This window comes from Podarcis filfolensis (assembly GCF_964270895.1).
Source record: "Podarcis filfolensis genome assembly, chromosome: 5".
Lineage (NCBI taxonomy): Eukaryota > Metazoa > Chordata > Lepidosauria > Squamata > Lacertidae > Podarcis > Podarcis filfolensis.
In genome coordinates this window covers 6,361,086-6,381,955 of record NC_139608.1, presented here as the reverse complement: position 1 = coordinate 6,381,955, position 20,870 = coordinate 6,361,086, and the positions used below count along the sequence as shown (strand labels likewise).

Below are 20,870 nucleotides of genomic sequence, written 5' to 3'. Positions count from 1 at the left end.
ATCCCCTGTAGGTTCTTTTTCATAAAACTCCAAGAGATATTGTCAAAAGCTTTCTCCGCGTCCACAAATATCAGAACTGCTTTAGTGTTTATATTCACTTCTAATTTTTCCAGAATATCAATTATGTTCCTCAAATTATCAGTCAAATGTCTTCCCGGGAGAAAGCCCGCTTGGTCTTTATGAATCTCTTCCATCAATACTTTTTTCAATCTCTTGGCCAAAATGTCAGCAAAAATTTTGTAATCCACATTAAGTAACGATATAGGGCGGTAGTTCTTAAGCTGAGTCTTTTCAGTCTCTGTTTTCGGTATAAGTGTAATATACGCCTCTTTCCACTACTCTGGTGCCCTCTTCCCTTCCAGAATTTCATTGCAGACTTCCTTCAAAGGTTGTAATAACCACTCTTTCAAAGATCTATAATATCTAGAAGTCAGCCCATCCGGTCCTGGAGATTTGCCCAATTGCATATTTTGAATGGCACCTTCTACTTCCTGTTCAGATATTTTATAGTTCAACATTGATTTACTTTCTTGAGAGATTTTTTGTAATCCATTTGTCTTCAAAAATCGGTCTATGTCCATTTCTTTCTGTGGCCCTTGTGAGTATAATTGTTTAAAATACCTCTGGAAACAATTTCTAATCTCATTTGGGTTATGTATGTTCTTTCCCTCCACTTCTAAATTTGTAATAATATTTAATTTTTGTCTTTTTTTCATTTGCCAAGCCAACAATTTCCCACATTTATTAGCTGATTCAAATGTTATTTGTCTCATTTGTTTAATTTTCCATTCTATTTCCTGATTCATCATTTCCATATATTGTACTTGATATAATTTTATTTCTCTCAAGATCTCCTGCGACTTTGGTTTTACCCTCAATTTCTTCTCACTTTCTTTTATTTTCTCCAACACAGCATTCCTTTCTAGGTGCTCACAGACTGTTTGCTTAATGATCTGCTCCAGAATCTTCCCTGGTATTGATGTCAGACTGACTGGGCGGTAATTATTTGGGTCCTCTCTTTTCCCCTTTTCTATGATTCTATGATTCTATGAACCCCTTTCATAGCAATAAACTGAACAATTGACTAGACTCCAACCACCATGTCCTCATCTTACCAGGATTCAGACTGATGTAGGCATCAAAGTCTTCAGCAGAAAGAACTTTGAGTTCAAGCTCTTCATCCAGCACTGAGGGCCAGGATCGTAAATGCATTACAATTGCAACAGGCAACAAACTTCTACCTGCAGTTTGAATCGAACCACAGATGGAACCTGATAGATTCCGTCAGGTCTTGCGGGACTCTGCTTCTCCTGATGACTCATTACATGACGTTGACGAGGACTGGAATAACCGATTCTTGGCGGCCATCAATAAGATCGTGCATAAGCGTCCTCTGCAACCCCGCCAAAACCTTGGTTTACCTAGGAGTTCCGGAAAATGAAGCGGGACCTCAGACGGCTAGAGCGAGTATGGCGACGGACTCGTGACGGAGCCTCAAGAACATCTTATAGGACGCATATGAAAGCCTATGAGATGGCTATGAAAGCTGCTAAGAAATCTTACTTCGCAGCTTCCATTGCATCCGGTAGCTCTCGCCCGGCAAAACTTTTTAGAATAATTAGGTCAATAACATCCTTAGGAGGACAACCAAATTTAAGCATAAATTCGACTCACAGCTATGAGGCGTTCGTGAACTTTTTTGCAGAGAAAGTCCTGTTGCTCCGCCATGACCTCCCTGCCAATTTAGATACAGTGACAGAACTGGAGGCCCCTCGACTGTCTTCGGGTCCAGTGTTCGATCATTTCCATCGGATACTCCCTGCTGATGTGGATAGATTCCTCTGAGCTGGTAGGCCCACCACTTGCCTCCTTGATCCATGCCTGTCTTGGCTGATTAGAGTGTGCCCAGTTGTTGCACGGATCCCCCTTGTTGAAATTATCATCTTGTCCCTTGGCACGGGGACATTCCCAGGGGAGCTGAAGGAAGCAGTGGTGTGTCCGCTCTTAAAGAAAACTTCACTAGATCCTTTAGATTTATCCAATTACTGCCCAGTTTCAAATCTTCCATATCTAATTGAGATAGCGGTTGCTGAACAGCTTGATAAGTTTCTGGAGGAAACATCGGCTTTAGATCCATTTCAGTCCGGGTTCCGTCCTGGTTTTGGGACCAAGACGGCTCTGGTTGCCCTAACAGATGATCTCCATAGAAAACTGGATTGAGGCGGGTCGGGACCACTGATTCTCTTAGATTTGTCAGCAGCTTTCAACAAGGTTGATCATGATCTTCTGGACCACCGCCTCACCCACGTGGGGATACAGGGCATAGTGTGCTCTTTTATCTCTGGTCAGGGACAGAGGGTGGCACCAGGGAGGAGATGTTGTCACGCCACTCCTTGGTGTGGAGTGCCACAGGGCGCAATCCTCTCCCCGATGCTTTTTAACATCTTTATGCGCCCCCTTGCCCAGATTGTCCGGAGCTTTGGGCTGGGTTGTCACCAATATGCTGATGACACTCAGCGCTATCTGCTGATGGATGGCCACACCGACTTGGCCCTGGACACATTGACCAGATGCTTGGAAGCTGTGGCTGGATGGTTTCGTGGGAGCCGTTTGAGACTAAATCCTTCGAATAAAGAGGTCCTATGGCTGGGTCAGGATGGCATGGGGATGAGGGACCAACTGCCTTCTCTTGTGGGGGACCAATTAGTGCCATTGCCTTCCGTTAAGAGTTTGGGTGTAATCCTTGATGCCTCCCTTTCCATGAAGGTGCAGGTTACAGCAACAGCCAAGGTGACATTTTTCTACCTTCACCACATCAAGCAGTCCCTTACTTTTCCCGCCCCGACCTGGCCACAGTGATCCATGTGACGGTCACCTCCAGGCTTTACTACTGTAATTCGCTCTACATTGGGCTGGCCTTGAAGCTGTCCCAGAAACTCCAGCAGGTGCAGAATGCTGCAGCGAGGCTCCTCACGGGGTCCCTGCTGTGGGAGCGTATTCACCCAGTGCTTTTCCAGCTGCACTGGCTCCCGATGGACTTAGGTTAAACTGCTGGTTTTGACCTTTAAAGCTCTTCACGGCCTAGGAACCTCGTACCTATGGGACCACCTCTCTCGGTATGCCCCATGGAGAAACTTAAGGTCCATAAATAGCAACACCCTAGTGGTCCTGGGCCCTAAGGAAGTTAGATTGGCTTCAACCAGAGCCAGGGCCTTTTCAACACTAGCTCTGGCCTGGTGGAACACTCTGTCTCATGAGACCAGGGCCCTGCAGGATCTGATTTCTTTCTGCAGGGACTATAAGACAGAGTTGTTCTGCCTGGCTTTTGGCTTGGAATTAACTTGATCCCCTCCCCCTCTTTCTTTCCCCCTGTCTCCTTCTGTGATGGAACTCCTACTTGGGGACTTCCCTGGCTTTTTCTGGCCCACATAGGATCAGTCTGGATTTTTTTTTTTTCCAATCAGACTTGACATTTTCATCCCCAAAATAGTTTTTGAGTTTCTGCTGAAATGAGGCTGGATTTTAATGTTGTATTTTAATCTTGTTTTTTTAAGTTGTATTTCAATCAATTATTTTATATCTGGAGTTAGCTGGGGAGGGTGGGGTATAAATAAAATTTATTATTATTTTTATGCGGCTGACACCCACCACTAGAATCGCAAGTATGCAATGAAATTCAACTAAGGGGAAATGAGGAAGTCATCCTACAAAGTAAATAACTGTTATTTTCAATAAGGTTATGATTTATGTTTCTTATGTTTTGTTTGTCTCATGTTTTTGTTTGTTGTTGATATTGTAAAAACCAATAAAAAATTTTGGGAAAAAAATAGAATGGCAATTGTCATGAACTTAGAGAGAGCCTGGTGGTCCTCTCAAATATTTTAGGGGGACACTGAAAGGACCTCACCCCTAGTTGTTCACTCCTAGGTAACCCATTTCCTCTTGAGTGCAACAATAATAGAGAACCTTTGCTCTGGACAGCCCTTTAAACATTTTCTCTTGGGAAAATACCAGGAGAAATTCTTATTCTTCACTACTTACCCTTTCCTTTTGCCATAGTCCTAAGGAAAGGAGTCTCTGGTCGCTCGTCTAATTCTTCAGAGTGGTCAGTGAGCGCTTCTTTCACTGCTTGGAATCCAGACAATACTACCATGGGTTGATGTCCCATCCATAGGGTGAAAATATTTCCATGTTGCTTTCCCAGCTACCATTAGGGTCAAAAGAGAGGAGAGGAAAGATGTGTTCAAAAACTGCAGTTGGATATTTCAACTTAATACAAGAGCTTCAGTCTCCCTCCCCTCTGCAGCTTCTTCCGTATGTTCAGAGCTCAAGTTATGGCTGCTCCCTGCTGCTTCTCCCTTCCCTCTGCATACCACTCTTATATGTTTGCTCTCTATGCCTGCATTCTCATTCCCTATCAGTGAAGCAACATCGCTGACACCAGGCTTAAGAAATTGAATAGCACCTGCAGGTTAATTCCATGTTGAGAGGCTGTCATGAATGAATGCTGAGGACCTATGTGGTCAGTCTATTTTTTAATATAATAATATTTTATTCTTTTTTCCATTTAGAAAGTTATATTTGTTATGCAACAATTATATTCCAATTCAACAAAACAAGTGACTTCCCACTCACCCAACATCATTGTTTATAACTTGAATTACATACAATTGCATTTTAAAGTTCCATCTTATCTAATTTCATCCTCTCCAACATGTTTCTTAATATATTCTGCTGCTTTCTTACACTTAAAACCACACTGTGGTCTTTACATATGGGAAATAACTTTTTATATAGGCTGCAAATGTTTTCCAGTCTTCTTTAAAATATTCTAAATTAGTATCTTTTATCAATTTTTGCCATCTCTGCATGTTCCAAGATTTTCTTTTCTTTTTTTTTTGAATTTTTTTTTTAATTTTCAATGCAGAATCATAACAAAAATTACAAACATTGAATCCAAAATAATACTATACAAACAAAAATCCCCGGAACATATAGGGGAAAAAAAGCAAGAAAACAAGACTAAACTAAACAAAAATGAAAAAGCACACATCTACAGAAAAAAAACCATATCATTACGTACATAAACACAAATTGACTTCCTTTCTTTGTTCTAAGACCTCAAAAAAATTACTCTTACTGTGTTGTTGTGTCTAATTAGATTACTTCCACCTTGGTACTTTTTTTTTTTTACACCATTTTTTTTCCCCTTTAACCCTGTAAAGCATCATTCATTACATACCAATATACTAACTCCAGAACAATGTTTTTTCATATACTCTTTAGCACAACCCCATTCTTTTAATAATTTCTGGTCCGATTGTCCCCTTATGTAAGCTGTGAGTCTTGCCAGATTTATGTATTCACAAAATTTAATTTGCCAATCTTTCACTGATGGAATTTTTCTGCCTTTCCAGTTTTTAGCTATAAGCATCCTGGCAGCTGTTGTTGCATAAAGGAATACTTTCCTTTGATTTTCGGGGATATCATTTGTAATTAAACCTAAAAGGAATGCCTCCGGTTTTTTTCTGAAAGATATTTTAAACATCTTTTTGAGTTCTTCATAGATTTCGTTCCAGAATTGTTTAATAGGTCGGCATTCCCACCACATGTGAAACATTGTTCCTATTTCTTTTTTACATCTCCAACAGGTATTCGATTTTAATTTGTAAATTTTAGCCATTTTTACTGGAGTTAAGTACCATTGGTACACCATTTTCATAAAATTTTCTCTTATTGTATAACATGCCGTGAATTTAATATCATATTTCCATAATTTCTCCCATTGGTCCAGCCGAATTACATATCCTATATCACATGCCCATTTAATCATAACTTCTTTTATTTCTTCATCCTTTAATTCCCATTCTAATAATAAATTATACATTTTGGATATATATTTTTTTGAGTTTTGTAATAATACTTTTTGTAATTTTGATTCTTCTTTTTCAAATCCTATTACTTTATCCTGGTTGAATATTTGTGCAATTTGGTGATATTGTAACCATGTGGTACAGTATTGGGTCACCTCATGAGGTGTTCCAAGATTTTCATAAACCATTCTTTCTTTGAAGGTCCTTTTCAGTATTAATAATAATATTCTTTCTATTATCCCTATTATTTGTATATCTTACTGTTTCTTACAAAGGAGGCTTATGCCATTTACCATTTACCATTTGATGCTATTGTTTAAGCTGAAATAGATAAAGCAATTGCTGAAATCAGACTGAATTATAACTAAGATGTAAGTACCTTAATGAGAGTATCTTCATGAAGCTTCAATCCAAGGACCCACAAGGTTCCAATGAGAGGAAGCTTAAGAGGGCCTGGAGGGTAATGCCTGTTTGACCAGAGCAGTTTCTTGAAGTTCAGAATCAGAAGAACCACCAGCAGAGCAATCAAAAGTGCCCATATCTCCATCCTTCTCTTGCTGTCTCTTTCTCCTTAATTCTTTCTAGGTTGCCTGGTCAGGTTCAACTCTCTTTCTCTAAGGGCTTTTTGCTTTCCTCAGAGACATCAGCAGTACTCTCTGCTTATATATGCTCAGTTATTAAAAACAAATAAGCAACAAGGGGTGTGATACCATGTGCTAATAGCCTTGGAATGTGATTGCAAGTCATGTAATACAACTGAACACTATAATCATACTTATATGGGTCATGCAAATGAGAGGGTGTTTGATGAATTGTAATTAGAATCCAAGCTATCTTAAGACCGATTTTGTGACACAAATGTTTGGGAAAGAATTTTGTACCAAATATTCATAAAATAAAAAATGAATATGAGAAAAGCCCCGCTGGATCACACCGAAATCCTCTCTTGTGCAAATAGAGGGATTACCTCTTTTCTCCCTTGAATAGTGCATAGAGCTGGAGGAGGAATTTGAAAGAGTGATAGTCTTTCCTGCTTCCTCTTTATGATCTATATGTACTGGATCCAACTTTTACCCAGACTCTTAGGAAAAGCCAAGTGTGCATGTGTACATTCTCTCTCTCTCCCTCCCTCCCCCCTCTCTCAGGGGGCTCATCTGGGAGAGTGAGGACTCACGCAAATGTATGGTGCCTGCTTGTAAGTGAAAGAGTAACACCCCTGAATAATTTAACTCCTTATAGAATTTCATGATTTACACCAAGATTCTGAATATTCTTTATTTGTCAAGGCTTCTGTCTCAAAATAGAAGAAAATGTTTGCTGATATTAAAATAGTTTAGGGAAACAATAGGTAAGAAGTGTAGGTGCCAACTTCTATTGGACCCCCAAATAAAATATTTGGGGGGACCTTCCCCACCCATGTTCAGTATACACCTTTAGGCGCCAGGCAAAAACTTTCCTTTTCAACCAGGCCTTTGCCTGACTTGATCTATATATTAAACCCTTTTGAAAAATGCTGGATCTTTTTTTTTTTGGTGGGGGGGTTATTGGGTTGTTGGTTTTGTTTTCATTTAATGTATTTGATATTTTATGTGAACTGCCCTGAGACCTTTGGGTGTAGGGTCGTATAGAAATTTAATAATAATAATCATTATGATGATGATGATGATGACAACAATTGTGGGTGCAGAAGGCTGAGAGACTCTTCCTCCTCCTGCAGTGGAGGGGAAGGGTGGAGGAAGCAATCTTGATGACCTAGAAAGTCAAGGAGTGGTCAAGGAGAATTAACAGAGACACATTTCCACTGTCTGTCTCCCGACAGAGATCATCATACAGGGCGACCCAAGCAGTTGGTGTGCCAAAACTGGGCCTAAATTTGGATTAGAAATGGATCTAGAAAATCTGTTTCCTCCAAGAGCGCCAAGTGAACTAACATAATATCAGAACAGCATCAGATAAGACCATAAAAAAGGAATGAAACTCCACTGAATCACCCTTCTTTGCTCCTCCCTCTTCATCCCTCTTCTGGTCCTGGGAGACACCAGGAGAGGGGAGCTTGTTGCAGCAGGAGAGGGAGACACCCTGGCTCCTTCACTAGCCTGACTCATCTCTGCCTCTCTTTTTTTCCTCAAAAATGTTATTAGTTTTCACAATATTATAAACAAACAAACAAACACACAAGACAAACATAAATCATAGCCTTATTGAAAATTACCGTTATTAACTTTGTTAAGTGATTTCCTCGCTTCCCCTTGGTTGAATTTCATTGCATGTCCTTTTAACGGTTTTCCAAATCCCAATTTTTATGAAATTTAACTTAAACATTAACATCCTTAGATCTTCACCTTATAGAATTAAACATATTAATTCATCACTCAACATAAATAAAATCCTAAGCCCATTAAGTATCTGCAAGCTATTTTCAGTTAGTTTAACTTAACAAATTTAACTAAATCATCATTAAATTTATTCCATTCTTCCTGACACTCCTCCTCCTTCTGGTCGCGGACTGTTCCGGTTAGGTTGGCTAGCTCTGAAAAATCCATCATCTTCATCTGCCATTCTTCTATTGTTGGTAATTCTTGGGTTTTCCACTTTTTAGCCAACAAAATACGAGCAGCAGTTGTGGCATACAAAAATAATTTAACATCTTTCCTGGGCAATTCCAAACCTGTTATTCCAAGAAGGCCTCTGGTTTCTTTATAAATGTATATTTCAACATTTTTTTTCAATTCATTATAAATCTTTTCCCAGAAGTCTTTCACCTTGGGACAGGTCCACCACATATGATAAAAGGTTCCTTCCTTTTCTGTACATTTCCAACATATATTGTCACAATTGTGATATATCTTTGCTAAATTTACATGAGTCAAATACCATCTATACATCATTTTCATTATATTTTTCTTTAACAAAGTACATGCGGTGAACTTGACCTCTTTCTTCCACAATCTTTCCCAATCCTCAAACATTATATTATGTCCTACATTTCTTGCCCAATCTATCATCACAGATTTAACTTGTTCATCTTTTGTATGCCACTCCAACAATAGCTTGTACATTTTAGATAAATTTTTACCTTTAGTATCCAACAACTCTGTCTCCAACTTAGATTTTTCAAAAGCAAAATCATTTTTCTTATCCAATTTATACAATTCATTGATCTGGTGGTAATGTAACCAATTTAGCTTATCTTTAACTTGATCAAATGGTTTTAATTTGTAACCTTCCTCTTCCATTAATAAATCATAATATCTCAACCATTTGGTATCCATATTTAATTTTTTCTGGGCCTTTGCCTCCATTTGTGAAAGCCACCTGGGCGTCTTTCTTTCTAAGAGATATTTATATTTTATCCAAACATTATACAACAATTTCCTAATTACGTGGTTTTTAAATGCATTATGGGCCTTTACCTTGTCATACCATAAATATGCATGCCAACCAAACACATTGTCAAATCCCTCCAAATCTAATAGATCTGTATCTTCTAATTGCATCCATTATTTAATCCAACAAAGTGCAGCAGCTTCAAAATAGATTTTTAAATCTGGCTGGGAAAATCCATCTCTTTCTTTAGAATCCGTTAGTAATTTATATTTAATTCTGGGTTTCCTCCCCTGCCAGATAAATCTAGAGAGTGCTTTCTGCCATTCTTTAAAGCATTTTGCATTATCTATAATTGGGAGGGCTTGAAACAGGAAAAGCATCTTCATCTTAATCACAGAAATCCGGCCCATTGATGACAATTTTAGGTTTGACCATACCTCTAAATCTCTTTTAATTTCATTCCATAATTTCTCATAATTGTCTTTATATAAGTTCAATTTTTCCCCCAGACAGGTTCACCCCCAAATATTTAACTTTTTTCACAAAGTCTAGGCCCGTTTTTTCTTGTAATAGTTTCCTTTCTTCATTATCCAGATTTTTCTCAATTACTTTGGTATTGCTCTTGTTTAATTTAAATCCTGCTACCTGACCAAACTCTTGTATCAGCTCCAGTGCTTTGACTGCACTGGAGTCTGGATCTTGTAATGTCAGAACTAGATCACCAGCAAAGACTTTTAATTTATATTGTTTCGAACCTACTGTAATACCTTTAACTTGTTCATCTTTTCTAATCATACTTAGCAAGACCTCCAGTACTGAAATAAACAGCAGAGGGGAAAGTGGGGCACCCTTGCCTGGTTCCCTTCTCAATTCTAATTTCCCCTGAAACCACATTATTTACAATAATTTTAGCTTTTTGTTCTAGATAGATCGCTTTAATACCATTTAAAAAACCCATACTCTCTAAATTATGTAACATAAAACTCCAAGAAACATTGTCAAAGGCTTTCTCTCACATCAATAAACATTAACATTGCTTCACAGCTCTTTCTTGCTTCTAACTTTTCCAAAATATCCACAGCATTTCTAATGTAGTCTTTCATATGTCTTCCCAGCAGAAATCCTGCCTGGTCTTTATGAATATACTCAGATAAAACCTTCTTTAGCCTGTTGGCCAGTATATTTGCAAACTTTTTATAATCCACATTGAGTAGGGAGATTGGTCTGTAGTTTTTAATGTTGGATCTATCCTGACCCTGTTTAGGAATCAGAGTAATATAAGCTTGCTTCCAGGTTTCAGGTGCTTTGCCCCCTCGCAAAATCGAATTAGATACTTCTACCAGAGGTTGAATGAGCCATTCTTTCAATGTCTTATAATATTTCGCTGATAGACCATAGGGTCCTGGTGTCTTGCCAACTTGCATTGAATTTATTGCCTGTTCCACTTCCTGGTTTGTAATTAAACCTTTTAGTAGATTCTTTTCGTCCTTCAGAATCTGTTGCATCCCATTAATCTTTATAAATTGCTCGATTTCCCCTATATCTTCTTTATCCTTTTTATACAGTTGTTTATAATATTTATAAAAGCATTTTCTAATGTCTGCAGGGTTCTCTACAGATTTTCCTTCTGTAACAATGTTTGCCATAGTACTTTGTTTTTGTCTCTTCTTTAGTTGCCAGGCTAATAATTTCCCACATTTATTTGCAGATTCAAAATTTCTTTGTCTCATCCTTCTTATCTTCCATTCAATTTCTTGATTTACTAACTGTGAATATTGAACCTGTAGGGCTTTAATTTCTTTTTGGATCTGCAAATTCTTTGGGTTTCCTCTAAGCTTCTTCTCTTTATCTTTCAGTTGTTCCATAATTTTATCTTTTGTCTCATTCTGTGACTTTCTCCTAATTGCATTTTGTTGTATCAGAAACCCTCTCATTACTGCTTTGCTGGCCTCCCAAATCACCCTTATTTCCGTTCCTTGATTCATGTTAAATTCAAAATAATCCTTCTCCACTCTCGCACCCTGATGAGATTGTAGGCTCCTCTCAAATCCAGTTTGGTGAAAATTTTCCCCTTTCGCACCCTCGCCAATACGTCATCAATCCTTGGCATCAGGAAAGCCATGGGGAGCATCTGGGCGTTGATTCGCCGGAAGTCTACGACGAGACGTTTCTCTCGCGTGGCCTTTTTGTCCACAAAGAACACGGGGCTTCCGCCTACTGGCCTGGACTCCCTAATGAAACCTCTCCTTAAGTTCTTGTCTATAAAAGCTCTTAAGTCCTCCATCTCCTGATCGGACATAGAGTACAGTTTTCCTGCCAGTAACTTGGCCCCCGGGACCAAGTTGATCTGAAAATCGTAAGTCCTGTGCGGTGGCAGCGTGTCCACCTCTCTTTCGCTGAAACCCTCTGCCAAGTCCATATATTCTGGAGGAATGCTGCCTTTCTCTCCCGCACACGTAGCCGCCACTCTGGCACTACCAACTCGCGGCTCCTTTACTCCCGAACAGTTCTCCAAGCAATGCGCCGATCCAAACGTCAGGTTACGCTGATGCCAGGAGACCACCAGATCGTGCAGGGCCAACCAACTCATGCCCAAAATGATGGGTGGGTCCGCCAGCGTGGCCACATGGAAAGCAATCGTTTCGGAATGCGTTGAAATCCTCATGCTCATGGGGGGGTCTGATGGGTCACTTCCCCTCCCAAAAGTTCCCGCCCATCAATGGTGGTCACTTGTAGCGGAAAGTCCAAAGGTAGTAAATGCAATTGGTGCTGTGCAGCGAAGTCCCTGCTGAAGAAATTGGCACTCGCTCCTGAGTCCAACAGGGCATGGACCTCCATAGCCTGTCCATTGGGGAGGTCCAGCAAAACCCTCACAATTATGCCTGGTTGGGGACGTCCTGGTCGGGGCTCTGGTTCTGTTCCATTCCTGCCTGGCTGCTGCCCCACCCCATTCCCAGCCAGGCACTGGCGTTTCCCTGCTTTTGGACTCCCCCCTCTCCCATCTGGGAGGAAGCCCCCACCATTCCCTGCCAGTTGCGACGTTCAGGACACACTCTGGCAAAGTGCTCTGGTTTCTGGCAGATAAAACATTTCTTGGCAGCTTGCCCGTCTTTTGCCGCCTTGTGAGTTGGCCGTTGAGCCTTTGAATCTTCCCGCGCACGGGCAGAGTCAATTTCCATCAGCTCCGAGCGAGATTGACCTTGCTCTCCCTCACTTGGTATGCCAGGAATGCGATCACCATGGGAACGCCGGCCTCTGCTCTCAGCCTTCTCTAGCTGCCTCAGCTCTTGCCTGCTGCCCACTGCCAGAGCAGCCTTAACGAGGGAATCCAAGTCCTGGTGTCGGGGGCCCCTGGCAAGCTCATCTTTCACCTGAGAATTCAGTCCAGCCTTAAATAGAGCTTGCACAGGCTTTGAGTCTAAGCTCCAATCAAGCTTGTGCACCAGCATAGCAAATTGGGACCAGTACTCCCTCACAGTCGAGTTCCCCTGCCGTAGATCCAATAGCTGCTGCTGAGTTACATTCTCCTCAGATCCAAATGAAAACATAGCGTCCAATGCTTCCCAGAATTGTTTGAGATCGCTGAGCGCAGCATTATGGCTAGCAAGCAGTGGGCGTACCCAGTCTCATGCTGCCCCAGTCAAATGGCCTATAAGGTACCCCACCTTGTCAGCATCCCCAGCAAAAGCAGCTCCTTGCAGTTCAAGAGCGTACTGCATGTCGAATTTGAAGCCCATGTACAGTCTGGGGTCCCCATTGAATTTGCTTACCAGCGTCAAAGACCGGTTCAGTAAGCCCCCTCCAGAAGCCCCTTCAGATCTGGCCCTGGCTTCTTGCAAACGAATTCTTAATTCCTGTGATGTGGCCAATAAATCAGTCCTCTCTTTTTCCAGCTGTGCAAGGCGAGCTTCCATCCTGCTTTTCTCCTTGCCGAGCCTCTCCTCTCAAGTGCTCATTAGCTGGGTGTGTGAGTCAGAGCAAACTGTCAGCTAGCCAGCAGCACGCGTTGCTGCACTTAGCAGAGAAAACACTCCCGGCAGCCAGCCATAAATTCCTTTCTTTATTTCCTTCTGACAAGATTACATGCAGAATAAACAAAGTGATCCGTCTCTCATGACGCGTTGCTCTGACTAGTTTCTCTTTTCCCTCTCCCTCGAGACCAACACAACCAACGGCTCAGTCCCTTCCGTTTTTCCCTGTGACGTAGATCCCCCTCTCTCTGAAGCACCCCTTCCTCCCCAGACTCACTATCCTCTCCTCTGTCTTCTGAGGAGGACTCAGTACTGAGCAGTGGAGATCGTTCCCTGTATCCTCTAATCCTTTCCTCCCTCGCTGCCTGCAGTTCCATGACAACATCATGATGAGAAACGTGCAGTTTCTCCTCTGCAGCAATCTTGAGCAGAAGCCTAATGCTCTCATACTTGATGGTGGGTAAGTAGGTTTCATGGTAATTCTGTCCTGGTACCTGTGAAAAACTTCTGGTGACCAATCTGGCTTTGTGCCTGACAACCTTGCCATATATAACAACTCCTCTCTTCTTTTGTACATCTGAAGAAATAAATTCATTCCCCAATTTTTTTATTCCTTAAGACTCGATTATGTTTCCATGTTACGTGTGTTTCTTGCAAACAGATTATTTCTACATTTTTAAAATTAACTCATGTTCGATTTTATTTCTTTTGGCTTTATTATTCATGCCATTAACATTCCATGATATAATTTTTATTGTCATTTTGATTTATTTAATTAAATACAATTTTATTTTATTATTTACGCTTAAATATCTCCCTCTTCTCCCTCTTGTTCTTGTTTGTCCTCTTCACTTTCCTGTTCCCCTCTCTCCATCTTCCCCAACTCCTTGTATCTTCTCCCAAATTTCTGCATTTTTTGTACTCTCTTAATTTTAAATTTCTTGCCTTTGTAGTAAAATGACACATCTTCTTCTGGGTACTCCCATCAAAACCTTATTTTGTTAGCAGTTAAATGTTTAGTCAATTCTTTGTAAACATTTCTCATGGGTAAGAAACAATTATCATCCTGCACTTGCTCCTCAGGCTTTCTGCCATGCCTTCTTGCTCTTTGAAGTTACACAGAGTGATTGGTGCTGATATTATTATTTCCATTACTGGCAACTGAGTTGTAATGCACGTCTATGATTAAATCATAATTTCAAAAAGGTTTCTACATGCTTCTGTTGATGAGGAATAGACATCCTGAGACAGTTGGGGGATTCTCAGCCTATTGTGATTCAATCACAGGAGTGACAGAAGCAGCAAGTCTAACAACAAAATTTGGGATTTTGGGGGCTTATTTAAATAAAGACTTTCCTCCCTGGAAGAGAGGGGAGTGGTTGTGGGCGGGAGCCCGAGCTCCGCCCCTAGCAGTTGGTCTGTGAGCATTTGGAAAAAGTTGCTGTGATTACTAAGACCCAACATGGTTTCTAAAAAATAAGTCATGCCAGCCCAACCTGTTTTATTTTTTTGATGGAACTTGATGGATCAGGTAAATGCTGTGGACATAGTGTATCTTGATTTCACTAAGGCTTTTGACAAAGTCCAATGTGATATTCTCATGAGGCAGCTGGTAAAATGTGGGTTGAACAAGGTAACTGTTAGGTGGATTTGTAGCTGGGTTAGGGTGCCTCCGAGGGGGTGTTTACAGCAGCCTTTTGCTATGGCGCCAGCTCCTCCTCGGCCTCATTCTTCTCTTCGTCGTCTCGTCGCCTCGCGCCTAATCTTGGTTTGCCACCTGGAGTTCGAGTTTCCTGGTTTTCGAGAAGAGGCATGCGTTGGGAAGAGCTTATGCCATTTCTGTTGGAGAAAGTAGCCACGTTCGGCCCTCCCGACATCCTTGTCATTCAATTAGGGGAAAATGACCTTGCTAACAGAAGGAGTGCGGACTTGTTGTGGAACATAAAAAGAGACTTGGATGCGTTTGCTGCCTTGTGTCCCAGAACGACGGTGTTCTGGTCCTCCTTCCTGAAGAGAATTTTTTGGCGCGGTGCGCAGAACTGTATGGCCATTGAAAAAACCAGGAAACTCGTAAATCGGGCAGTGGCCCGTTGGGTGCACTTCATGAACGGCCGAGTCATTTATCATGACCGTATCTGGATCGGCGACCAGGCCTTATACCGGAACGACATTTGGCTAGATAGTGTCATCAACAGCATTTGGGATTGGTTACAGCTGTGAGGGTATTGGCGGCGAGCCTTTTTCGGCTCGGGTGGCGGTTAGGCATTGGAATAATGTGTTGTGGTGTGTCGAAGGGCTAGGTGTGGCCATCGCCTATGCCTTCAATTTTTGGGTATCTGGCGGTCGTGTACTCTGTCCGATGCCTGCTTGGCGGGAGGCCATGGCACGACCCTCGGTGACATCAGGGGAGAGCCTATAGTTGGATTAGCATCACCAGGCTCCACCTACTGGTGAATAAACCCCCTTGTTTTAGACATCCAATGCCTAAGCCAATACCTTTTCACTGCTGTAATCAATAAAGTTGTGGCCTTTTCTTGCCCATTAACCTTATATCACGTGTCCTTGCGTATTCATTTCACTTTGCGGGGGTTGGGTCCTCGAACCACAAGATCATGCTCACAGTACATTCATTGGAATTAATGAACCTAAATTAGTCATGTCAGACAATTTCGTCATGTCTCCCCTTAAGCAGGATTATGCTCTCTATTATCCTCCCACATGTACTTAAAGACTTGCACATGGTGCAATATCAGTTAGCTGTTACTATGCTGTACACAAATACCTACGTGCCTCTTTTCTACTCCCCTCAGTTTCCCTGCTCTGGCCTCCGATTAGTTTCCAAATCCTGCACCTGTCTTCTGCCCCCCTGTTGATTTCAAGCCAGTGAGAGTTACTCTTGAAACCCATCATCATAATAAATGTAATTACCAATTACCACATTGGCCCGAATATAAACCACACTTTCCCTCCCTCCCCCCCCCAAAAAAATTCCGCCCATGAAAAGTTAAAGTGCAGCTTAAATTCACAACCTTACAAAAATTAGCTTTTATGATATTGTTGCTGAAACAGACATGTGGTAAAACGGAAGAAAAAAATGTTTTCTTGCCAAATTTGAGAGTTTGAGACTGTTCATTTGTCATTTACAGGTGTGAGTGCTTGTGGAATTGTAGCAATTGAATAACGATTAGTGATTTTTGCTATTGTACGGTAACTTTTTCAGGCTTGCAAGATCAAAGGCTTAAATTGGCTTGGAGTTACAATTCTACCAATCGCAGCGATTTTCAGCCTGTAACCTAATTTTAAAGGAGCGGCTTATATTCAAGTATTGTCTTTCTCTCCCCCCCCCCTTGAATTTTAAAGGTGCAGTCTATATTCGGGCTGAGGACTGAAAAGAAGCAAAACTGAGAAAGGTTTCAACTGAAAAGCTTATTGGAAGAGGATATATTGATCTCAAGTTGTTTAGGCTCTTTGTTCAACCAGCACCTTGAACTTAGCTAATTGCCAGCCAGTGGTATAACATGCTGGCTATGTCCTGCCCCCATGTGCAGTCAAGCCACTGCATTTTTTGCCAGATGCTTCTTCAAGGGCAGCCTGAAATGCAGCACATTGTATAATCCAGCCTGGAGAAAACCAGCACATGGATGACAGTAGCCAAGCTATCCTGATCCAGAAACTACTTTCGCTGTCTTACTATCCAAAGCTGCCTTGCTAGCTGAAGCTGGTAGAAGGCACTGAGGTCACCTGCCTCTAGCAGCCAAGATGGATCCAGGAGCACCCCTAGCCTATGAACCTATTCTCTCAGGGGGAGTTCAACCCATCCATAGCAGTAAACTGAACAATTGTCTAGAGTCCACACAACATGCCTCCATCTTACCAGGATTCAGACTCACCTTATTGGCCCTCATCCAGCCCACCACCTCATGCAGCCCATGCAGGTACCAGTCCAGGGCTTGCATGGGCTCTCCAGATTCAAATGCAATAGAGCAACAGAATAATAGAATCATAGAACTGCAGAGTTACAAGGGACCCCGAGAGTCATCTGGTATTGAGGTGTGTATCTTTGCCTCTTATGGAATTGCCACGTCTTTTAACCTGTGCCTTGACAAAGTACCATAGAATCATAGAATCATAGAATCATAGAGTTGGAAGAGACCACAAGGGCCATCGAGTCCAACCCCCTGCCAAGCAGGAAACACCATCAGAGCACTCCTGACATATGGTTGTCAAGCCTCTGCTTAAAGACCTCCAAAGAAGGAGACTCCACCACACTCCTTGGCAGCAAATTCCACTGTCGAACAGCTCTTACTGTCAGGAAGTTCTTCCTAATGTTTAGGTGGAATCTTCTTTCTTGTAGTTTGGAACCATTGCTCCTTGTCCGCTTCTCTGGAGCAGCAGAAAACAACCTTTCTCCCTCCTCTATGTGACATCCTTTTATATATTTGAACATGGCTATCATATCACCCCTTAACCTCCTCTTCTCCAGGCTAAACATGCCCAGCTCCCTTAGCCGTTCCTCATAAGGCATCGTTTCCAGGCCTTTGACCATTTTGGTTGCCCTCCTCTGGACACGTTCCAGTTTGTCAGTGTCCTTCTTGAACTGTGGTGCCCAGAACTGGACACAGTACTCCAGGTGAGGTCTGACCAGAGCAGAATACAGTGGCACTATTACTTCCCTTGATCTAGATGCTATACTCCTATTGATGCAGTCCAGAATTGCATTGGCTTTTTTAGCTGCCGCGTCACACTGTTGGCTCATGTCAAGTTTGTGGTCAACCAAGACTCCTAGATCCTTTTCACATGTACTGCTCTCAAGCCAGGTGTCACCCATCTTGTATTTGTGCCTCTCATTTTTTTTGCCCAAGTGCAATACTTTACATTTCTCCCTGTTAAAATTCATCTTGTTTGTTTTGGCCCAGTTCTCTAATCTGTCAAGGTCGTTTTGAAGTGTGATCCTGTCCTCTGGGGTGTTAGCCACCCCTCCCAGTTTGGTGTCATCTGCAAATTTGATCAGGATGCCCTTGAGTCCAGCATCCAAGTCGTTGATAAAGATGTTGAATAAGACCGGGCCCAAGACAGAACCCTGTGGCACCCCACTAGTCACTCTTCTCCAGGATGAAGAGGAACCATTGATGAGCACCCTTTGGGTTCGGTCAGTCAGCCAGTTACAAATCCACTGAGTGGTAGCATAGTCAAGACCGCATTTTACCAGCTTCTTTACAAGAATATCATGGGGCACCTTGTCAAATACCTTGCTGAAATCAAGGTAGGCTACATCCACTGCGTTCCCTTCATCTACCAGGCTTGTAATTCTGTCAAAAAACGAGATCAGGTTAGTCTGCCATGACTTATTTTTCAGAAATCCATGCTGACTATTGGTGATCACAGCATTCCTTTCTAGGTGCTCACAGACTGTTTGCTTAATGATCTGCTCCAGAATCTTTCCTGGTATTGATGTCAGACTGACTGGGCGGTAATTATTTGGGTCCTCTCTTTCCCCCTTTTTGAAAATAGGGACAACATTTGCCCTCCTCCAGTCTGCCGGGACTTCGCCTGTTCTCCAGGAATTCTCAAAGATGACTGCCAGTGGTTCTGAGATCACATCTGCCAGTTCTTTTGATACTCTTGGATGCAGTTCATCTGGCCCTGGAGACTTGAATACATCTAAACTAGCCAAGTATTCTTGTACTATCTCCTTAGTTATTCTGGGCTGTGTTTCCTCTGCTGAATCATTTGCTCCAAATTCTTCAGGTCGGGCATTGTTTTCTTTATCGGAGAAGACTGAGGCAAAGAAGGCATTGAGGAGTTCAGCCCTTTCTGTGTCCCCTGTTTGCATTTCACCATCCTCTCCTCTGAATGACCCCACTGTTTCTTTGTTCTTCCTTTTGCTACAAACATACCCATAAAAGCCTTTTTTGTTGCTTTTAACCTCTCTAGCAAGCCTGAGTTCATTCTGTGCTTTAGCTTTTCTGACTTTGTGTCTACACGTGCTGGCTATTTGTTTGAATTCCTCTTTGGTGGTTTTCCCCCTTTTCCATTTTTTGTACACATCCTTTTTTAATCTTAACTCAGTTAAAAGTTCTTTAGATAGCCACCCTGGCTTCTTTAGGTACCTTCCATGTTTCCGTCTCATTGGTATTGCCTGAAGTTGTGCTTTTACTATCTCCCTCTTAACAAACTCCCAGCCATCATGAACTCCCTTTCCTTTTAGTATTACTGTCCATGGGATCTCACCCAGCACTTCCCTAAGTTTTATGAAGTCGGCTTTCTTAAAGTCAAGAAATTGAGTCCTAGTATGCTTGGCTGCTCCTTTCCGCTGTATAGTAAACTTCAGAAGAGCATGATCACTCGCGCCTAATGATCCTTCCACTTCTACCCCACTAACCAGGTCATCAACATTGGTTAGGACCAGATCTAAAATGGCTGTTCCTCTTGTTGCTTCTCCCACTTTCTGGACAATGAAGTTGTCTGCAAGGCCAGTGAGGAATCTGTTTGACCTTATGCTCTTGGCTGAGTTTGGCATCCAGCAAATATCCGGGTAATTGAAGTCCCCCATTACTACTATCTCCCTTCCTTTTGCATGCTTGGCCATCTGTTCCAGGAAGGCATCATCTATGTCCTCCGTTTGGCTTGGGGATCAATAGTAAACTCCCACAATGAGGTCACTGTTATTCTTCTCTCCCTTAATTTTGACCCAAATGCTCTCACTTTGGCTTTGAGGTTCTAAATCTTGGATCTCTTCACAAGTATACACATCCCTGACATATAACGCCACTCCTCCTCCTTTCTTGTCTGGTCTGTTTCTCTGAAATAGATTGTATCCCTCCATTATTACATTCCAATCGTGGGACTTATCCCACCAGGTTTCAGTGATGCCTATTATGTCATATTTAGTTTGCTGTACCAAGAGCTCAAGCTCATCTTGTTTATTTCCCATGCTTTGCGCATTAGTGTACAGACACTGAAGTCCATTAATCATTCCCCCGTGTCTCTTATTTAAGGATTTTTTCCTCCCACCCCTAGGTCTGCATGCTGTTTGCTCCATTTGGTCTATGACATTTGGATGATCATCTTCATCAATTGATAGACTCCTACCTTCAGGAGCACTGTCTCCCTCCCCCACATTAGTCAGTTTAAAGCCCTCCTGATGAGGTTTCTGAGATTTTTGGCAAAAACATTCCTCCCAACCGTTGTGAGGTGCAGCCCATCGCTTGCCAGAAGTCCATCTTTAAGAAACTGCAGTCCGTGATCTAAGAATCCAAACTGTTCCTGTTTACACCATTTGCGAAGCCAGTTGTTCACTTCCTCTATTTTTCCCTCTCTCCCTGGGCCACGTCGTTCAACTGGGAGGACAGATGAGATGACAATTTGTGCATTTAATTGCTTCAATTTCCTGCCCAGAGCCTCGTAGTCTCTTTTGATCTTCTGGAGGCTATTGCTTGCAGTGTCATTGGTTCCCACATGAACCAAGAGGAAGGGGTATTTGTCAGTGGGTTTTATGATTCCTTGCAGTCGTTCAGTTACATCTTGGATCTTAGCCCCGGGGAGACAGCACACTTCCCGAGACATCTTGTCAGGCCCACAGATCACTGCTTCTGTTCCCCTCAGTAGAGAATCCCCTATCACCACTACACGCCTCCTCTTAGGTCTGGTCGGGGTTCTTCCGTGAACTGTCCGTTCCAAGGTCACCTGCACATTCCCT

At 42.1% G+C, this 20,870-nt stretch overlaps 1 protein-coding gene across 3 annotated transcripts in view; it reads right to left on the bottom strand.

Annotated features, from left to right (window-relative positions):
* LOC310762214 (cytochrome P450 2J2-like) overlaps positions 1-20,870 on the bottom strand; it is a 205,759-nt gene that overhangs the window by 25,538 nt on the left and 159,351 nt on the right. The window contains exons 1-2 of one of the 3 annotated variants that reach the window (XM_083612909.1): positions 6,253-6,530; positions 4,042-4,204 (exon numbers count right to left, since the gene is read on the bottom strand). The exons of 1 other annotated variant lie outside the window; for it this stretch is intronic. In XM_083612909.1, the coding sequence (XP_083469035.1) occupies positions 4,042-4,204; positions 6,253-6,420 (331 nt within the window). In that variant the 5' untranslated portion in view covers positions 6,421-6,530. Of the gene's footprint in view, positions 1-4,041; positions 4,205-6,252; positions 6,531-20,870 lie in introns of those variants that run through there. One more of the 3 variants, XM_083612908.1, reaches the window with a different exon arrangement.